At 34.3% G+C, this 8,312-nt stretch overlaps 1 protein-coding gene across 6 annotated transcripts in view; it reads right to left on the bottom strand.

Annotated features, from left to right (window-relative positions):
• LOC106878895 (receptor-type tyrosine-protein phosphatase T) overlaps positions 1-8,312 on the bottom strand; it is a 596,380-nt gene that overhangs the window by 76,823 nt on the left and 511,245 nt on the right. For all 6 annotated transcript variants that reach the window (XM_014928243.2, XM_014928245.2, XM_014928244.2 and 3 more), the window contains one exon: positions 4,814-4,963. In XM_014928243.2, the coding sequence (XP_014783729.1) occupies positions 4,814-4,963 (150 nt within the window). The remainder of the gene's footprint in view (positions 1-4,813; positions 4,964-8,312) is intronic.

Genomic DNA, 8,312 nt, shown 5'->3' on the forward strand with positions numbered 1-8,312 from the left:
ATATATATGTGTGTGTGTGTGTGTGTGTGTGTGTGTGTGTGTGTAAATGTGCTCCTCCCACCAGGACACAGCACAAATGCATGTTCACAGGAGAGTAATTCCACTTCTTTGCTGTGAAAATGACAGACTTTTGGCATCACTTCAAACTAAACATTACTTGAAACTATTTTGCCTCAAACTTTCAGAGTGGTGTTGCTGAACGGATACTAAAACCATGCCAGCAATAGACAAGGAAATCCTATCATTTTACGCTTACAGCCTGCTGCAAACAGTTATAACAATATTCACTAAAGTTTTTCTCAACTTATTCTTGATTAGAATCATAATTGCCATCATTTTCTTTGTTATAGATGCAGCCCTCGTCCTCCACTTCGCAACATTCACCATTGTTTCAGGCACTAAAATAATTACTGTTGTAGTAGTTGGACAATCAATAATACGGTTCCATTTAATTATATATAATATGGTGTGTTTGAGTGTGTGTAATTTATGTATATCAATATCTATATATGTATGTTTCACTGCCTCAGTAACTGAATATTTATGTGTACGAGCGCGCGCGCGTGTGTATATGTATGTACAGGTAGACATCAATATACAGCTATTTCCTGTGATTAATTGTTTATTTTCTAATAAACTCAGTCGTTCTCTCTCTCTCTCTCTCTCTCTCTCTCTGTATATATATATATATATATATATATATATATATATATACACGTACATACAAAACGTATATACATACACAATATATATATGCACACACACATACATACACATAATATATATATGCACACACACATACAGACAGACACATTATATATATATGCACACACACATAATATATATATATATATGTATAGTATAATATAGTATAAGGCAATCAGTAAGTTATCATAATAGAACTCAGAGTTTCAAATGCCGGAGCGTCTATCGTCAAAACAGCCGATGAAAATGCCTCGAAGCTATTAGCTTTGGCATTTGAAACTCTGAGTTCTGTTATGACAACTTATTGATTGTCCTATACTATATATATATATAAATTCCTCTATTTCCATAATATCACGGTCTCATTCTTTTGTTGTCATTTTATTATTATTATTAAAATATATATATATGTATATACGATTTTGAGTTCAAGGCTATTATTATTATTATTATTTATAGATTCAGAAATGTATTGTTTGTCGAAACAAAGATTCGGTGCGTCGTGTAAAATACATACAGAAGTGTCGATGGTTAGCACAAAAATTTAGTGGAAAATATACAGAAACGACTGACGTTTAAAAATGGGGTTGAATCAGGAAATTCACGATGAACGGTTTCCACCCTCTTATGCGATATAAACCTCTCGTTCACAAACTCCTTAAATATATTAACAGATTTTACATATTACCAATGTGCTGAATATATGCTATGCAGATTATTTCACAAATATAATATGCCGTATATCTATCTATATATATGGTGTGTAATATTATACGTATTTAAAAGGGCGGTAAGCTGCCAGAAGCGTTAGCACGTTGAGCAAAATGCTTAAAGGTATTTCGTCCGCTCTCGTGTTCTAAGTTCAAATGTCGCCCCGGTATACTTTCGGGGTCGATAAAATAGGTACCGGTTGAGCACTGGGGTCAATGTTATCGACTTACTCCCTCCCCATAATTGCTGGCCATGTGCCAAATTTTGAAATTAATGTTATACGCATTAATGCAGTATCCAGTTCTGCCAGCGTGTATATATATATATATACATATATAAGTTAGAGGTGTTAAGCCCGCTAAGGGAAATAAATATCCAGAGGCACACCTGGTAATTACCTCAGTAAGTTTGGTCATTAGTATAAGGTATACGGCAGCAGGTAATTTAAGTGGTAAACCGTAGTTTAATGTATATATATAGACGATAAGTAAATGGAGGAAAAACAACAAATAGAAGTGTGTCTGTGGTGCTAAATAGCCATTATTTAATTAATTAATTAAGGTGAGGGTAAGAGTGTGTTTACAGCTGTTTCTGAGTACCGTGGTTGAGGTAAATATGTATTTACCTCGTTGCAAATGGTAGACGTCATTAGAACGAAGAAGGCAGAGATAGGCAAAGAGGAGAATAGAGCGAAAGATAGAGGGAGAAATCAGAGAAGAAAATCTGTAATGATTTGAAAGTCTTACGTTTTAATTGTGTTCAAAGTTCATTAAATCCATTGTAAGGTAGTTGAATAGAGGATGGTTGAACCCGAAGAAGTCTGTAGTTATTTGCATTACTTCCACGTGTGTGCTTGTTCAGCTAGTTGCCCGCCGGTGTAACCTGAGGGAGTCATCCCTAAAAAGGGATATCCGGTGTGGTCACTAACTTATAGGTTGTGGGTAGTTCGTATATTTGCAGAGGAAGCCGTAAATAAGGGTAGAGTTTATATCTAGCAGGAGTGCCATTTAGTGCTAATGCCAGAAAGAAATAATCGTCATTGTGAATTAACTGCTAAACGTTGTTGGAAATTGTCCTTTGCTGTCTTTGACGAGAAATTGTTGTGATAACTGCTCGTGTGATTCAATCATTTTCTCTCCATCACGGACTGGTTTGATATAAGTCAGTCTTGTGAAAGAGGATTTATGTGTAGGTTTTGATATAAATGAGTTTGAATGAAAATTAAAAAGATTCCATGCGAGATTATTTTTATTCATTGAAATAATATTGATTCGATATTTTTAAGCAAATGACTGTTATTATCATTGTTATATATTATTATAATAATATTTCTTTCTACTATAGGCAGAAGGTCTGAAATTTGGTGGGAAGGGGGCTTACGAATTGCAATCAACTTATTTTTTTGACTCTAAAAAGATCAAAGGCAAAGTCAATCTCAGTGACGTTTCCACTCATCCTCTCGAGATCGATAAAATGAATTCCATTTGAGCACAGGAGTTGATGGCCCCTATCCACAAACTTTTAGGGGTTTTGCATATAATAGAATGAATTAATACTATTTATTTTTTTAAGGCGGCGATCTGGCAAAATCATTAGTGCGTTGGACAAAGTTTTTGGCAGCATTTATTCCAACTGGGTTTCAAATCCTGCCGCGGTCAACTTCCCTTTTCATTTGTCAGAATCGAAAAAGTAAAAAGTCCCTCAAGTAATGAGGGTGATGAAACCGACTTAACCCTCTCCGCAACACTGCTGGCCTTGTGCCACAATTTGAATTCTTTTTGTTTACTTATTTTAATTGTGATTAATATTTTGGGTACAAGATATAATCATAGAATACAGGTCAACTTGGATGCAAATAATAGAAAGGATAACAGCACAGATATCAAACGCTCCATTATTTTTCGGGTGTTAGGGTTTTGTGGGGCCTAATGCAGTTTCGCACTTCTCCTTGAAAAATTCATTTTTTTTAAAAGTTTTTAAATTTAGGTTCCTACGTTTTAGATGTCGGAGATTATGAATATGCAAAAAAAATTTAAGCCCCCAATCCCCCAACCACCACCATCCTCTAATTTAAAATTTTGAACTTTTTCGAATTTTTTTCCTATGTTTTAGATGACGGAGATTCCGGATATGCAACAAACCACGTTTTGAAACTTTTAAATTCAATAAGCATATAGACAGGTGTATAGATACATAGACATGAATGTCTTCCTGGGATTAAGAACAACAGTAACACCGTCTTCTATAGGACTGCCACATTTAGTTGACAAATATATTTTATGAATAAACGGGCAGGGATAGACAAATAAATGAATGAAAAAGTTCAAACTTTAGAATTGGAGGAGGGGTGAAATTTGAGCCCCCTTATTAAACTTTATAATATGAATTATTAAATATTAATGTCTGTTTCTCATAAAATGGCTCCCATGGGGATCTGGTGTATATTTAATTTAGATTAAATTATTATTTACGAATTTTTTAAAGGCAAACACAAGTAAAACGCAAATCTCTTCACTTTAATGTTTTTGTCTGGATTTAATTTCGATTTGCATATATTCGTCAATTTGCTACGATCTCTTTAAAGTAAACAAAATCAAAAATTTTAATTTGGGGGAGGGGTGAAATAAAAAGAATTTTTTTTTTACATATTCGTAATCTCCGACATCTAAAACGTAGGAATCGTAATTTTTTTTTTTTTTTAATGCATTTTTCAAGGAGAGGTGTGAAACTGCATCAGCCCCGTTTTGTATTTGGGCAAAACGCAGTTATATGCTCATCGGCTTAGCAACCAACATATAAGAATAGACACCAGATCGTTCACGAGAGTTATTGTCCACCGGCTAAAATTAGTCATTAACCCACTGGAAATTGATAAAATCACATCTAATAAAATCTCTTTAGCTTACTGTACTTCTCCCGTGTGGTCATGTGCAGATATGCTAGCTATTATCACGGGGTAAGGACCGTAGAAAATAATGAAAGAGTAAGGGAGGTAAAGACTGCATCTTTCATTTCTTTGCTTGAAGCTATTTAACTTGCGTCTCCACTGACGGGAGGTGTAAACATGAAAGGGGTTATTTTTCTGACGTCTAAAATACATTTCTGTCAAATAAAAATAGGATCTAACGAACTGAAGGTTTTAAATATTTTGGGGGGCGTCGATTTGATCAGAAATGTAAAACCTTGGACATGCCTTCAACTGAGCTTCGTAATTTCACTCAGCAGAGCTATTTCCGCCTTTCATGTGTGAGATCACACTGAACATTTGTAATTTATTATGTCGCAGTCTTTCAACAATATCTAACTTCAGAAACAAAATAACCTTTTCTACAAAAGCATCAAAATTATCATTTACATATTTCATGAATAAACATGGTGAAAAAATATTATATCTTACCTCAAATTGTTCCTCCAGTTTACTTTTTCCTATGCTGGGATCGAACTCGCATAGACTGGCATAAAAGGATGGAAACGAATCACAGCATATCGTTGTATCCCCGCATAACAACGCCTCTAATAGTACGTCATATACGAACACATATTGCTCCTAGAAGAGAAAAGAGAATTATTTTAAGTGTCAGAGAGGAAAACCGAAATGGCAACGGAATGAAATAAATCAAAATTGTCCCATTTTGGAAATTTATTGGATGCCAAAAACAAAGAGAAAAAAAGATAAAGAATGAAATAAAATCTATAATGAGAAGAAAAACAAAAATGAAGTATACAGTAAGAAATACATTTATCGGAGAGTACACACACACACACACGTTTATTTATTTATAAAGGTATGTGTGTATGGGATATTCATTCTTTCTTTATTCCTCTTCAGACCTTTAAAATGTATTCTTTTTTGATTCTATTATCATTATTAGTATTATTTTTATTTTTCGTATTATATATCATTATGATATTGTTGTTGTTGTTGTTGTAGCTGTTGTTAAATAGAAAACAGTAACTGTGCTATAAAACTGGTGATAAGGGAATAATAATATCGCAGATAACACAAAAGCAAAGACCTCCCTGCACTCCCTCCCTTACTGTAATGACAACAACAATAACAAGAAGAACGGGGATGATGATGATAACGATCGTAATAAATATAATAAACAACTTCATAATTACCGCCATCGTTATCATTAATGTAATAATTACGACTGCCGTTATCATTAGTGAGTTAATTTATAAACAAAGCGATATTGCCATTATTAGCATCGCTCAACCGACCTCCTTGCTACATCCCTATCTTCATCACCATTGCCACCACCATCACCTATAGCAACAATAACAACAACAAGATTAATAACGTCATCCTTCCTGATATCATTTACAGCAACCAGCACCACCACTAACCCCATGCACACAAGGGAGTTCGCATGCGGCCGCTGGGTTTGCTAAAATAGCAGCCGAATCGCCCTCAAATCCCAGCCTGCTATTCTGAAAATGGACGTTTGGGTACTGTATTTTTAGATGATATGTGTGAGGAAGGGGAGAGGAGACCATGGCTAGAATGCATTAAATGTGCTCAGAAACATATTTCTAGACACCATAAGTACATATATATATGGATGCATAAATTTATACAGACACACACACCCACACCCACACACATCTATCTATCTATCTATCTATCTATCTATCTATCTATCTATATATATATATATATATATATATATATATGGGAGAATGTACGAAAAAACAACAACAGACGAGGTGGTGTAAACAACAAAAGGATGTATTAGTATGACGCTCGGGAATACGGAAAGTCTTTAACGTTTCGAGCTACGCTCTTCAACAGAAAGAATACGGAGACAAGGAGAAAAACACGGAGAAAAAAATTGAATAGTGTTCAGTCAACGGTCAATCATAATAATAGCTGACCGGAAGTTAGAAATTAAATAAAGATGATAAAGGTAATAAAGGAGGTTTACAAAAGTGGAAAAGTTCAAATTTTTTTTGACGTCGTGGTATATTGAGGCGATTTCCAATCAGAAGATGTGTCCAGTGTAATCCGTGGGTAGGAGAGGTGCAGCCGGAGGGTGTAAAGTTAGGCAAAATGCTACTGTATGATTACCAGTGATATTCCCGGCACAATCTACAAACTACTAACTTTAGCAACACCTGCGTAAATGCCGACATTCCTGTCACCAATATCATCACACAGACCACGAGAAAGTCCTGTTAATGTTACTAATATAATACTATGTTTATGGCCAGTTCGTCGCCTTGGCCATAGAGATAGTATTTTGTCCGTCTTTACGTTCTGAGTTCAAATTCCAGCGAGATCAATTTACCTTTCATTCTTTCGGGTTCGATAAAATATGTACCAGTTGTTTACTGGAGTACGAAGCAATCAACTTATCCCCCCTTCGAAAGTATTGGCCCTGTTCCAAAATTTGAAACCAATATTATCCCTATGATCATCATCAACACCATCCTTCTTAACCCCACTCACTAAACCGCAACCGAGAATACTACATGAATTAGCAACAATGGTATCTTTCATCAGCATGGAAAGTATAACTAGTAGCAAAAGCAATCACCACAACTTCAATAAACTGGATTTGCATTTTCTGAACGAGCTTACTATTAAACCCAGAAAGTATTTCCATCAACTGCGTCGCTCGCACACTTTAACAAACTCTCCGTTCGTAGGAAGCATGGAAACACTCAGATATAAAGACCGTCTTTTCAAATACAACGGCCATCACACGACCCCGCTTTCATATCAGTAGCAATAGCACTAATAAATATTCACAACAATAATAACAATTACCATCACTACTACTACTACTACTACTACTACCAAGAAGAAGAAGAATATCGCAACCGAAGCTATTACCAATATTGTTCACTTTTTAGGTGAGGCCTATAAATATTTTCTGAACATATTTAAAGAGTTTTAGGTGTTGTTTTTGGTTTTATGAGTTTATAATTATTAATACCATAAAATGTAGGTTTAGATGAAGCAAATCTTTCGTAAATCCTTAAATCACCCGACATGCTTTCAGTAGAGAACAAAACAAACAAAAGCAATATTACATGAATATAAAACAATAACAAAAAAAAATGATCTAATCTGAAATTAATCTGCCCAATCTTTCATTTTAAAAATGATAAAAGTAAAATTAGCAATATAATAAAATAAAATAAACAACATTAATTTTATTGGTTAGTCGCCACAAATATTCTTCATCGCCTTCCACAACACCACAAACATCAAACATCTTAATGTATTTGCTTTATTCTATTATTTATTTCTAAAGTTGAAGAACATGCGTAGCGAAAGTAGTTTTGATTGATAGTTAATATCTTTTTCATTGCTCATCCAATATTACAGTTAACTTGATTTAAATAGAATCGGGATCAAGTAAAAATGAATGATTTATTAAATGGAAGGTTGGGTGTTGAATAAACCAACAATGATTAATATCTGCACAGATAAAAATTCACTTATAAGATGGGAGAAAAAAAAACATGTGTGAGCGTGTGCATTTATACAGGCAAAGCCACTTATGGTGATCAACTTGAGACGGTAAGGTTTAGATGAAAATAAACGGCTGATAACATTAAGCAGTTGATATAAGAATATTTTGAGTTTGGCAACTACAAATTGTTATAACAATAATCGTTTGATAAACGTATTGATTACAAATAGCTAGTGATATATATATATGTGCGGCTGTGAGTGTGTATGTATATACACACACAGCGGTGCTTGTATGTATATACACACAAGCACCGCTGTATCGATATAGACAATCATGTATATGAATATTCAGATACCACCACGGATATATATACGTACCTATATTTAAGTATATAATGTATATATGAATGCTTGTTGCCTATATGTGATATATGCACGTGTGTGTTTCGGTATATATATATATATATAT

The sequence above is a fragment of the Octopus bimaculoides genome, chromosome 8, assembly GCF_001194135.2.
Source record: "Octopus bimaculoides isolate UCB-OBI-ISO-001 chromosome 8, ASM119413v2, whole genome shotgun sequence".
Lineage (NCBI taxonomy): Eukaryota > Metazoa > Mollusca > Cephalopoda > Octopoda > Octopodidae > Octopus > Octopus bimaculoides.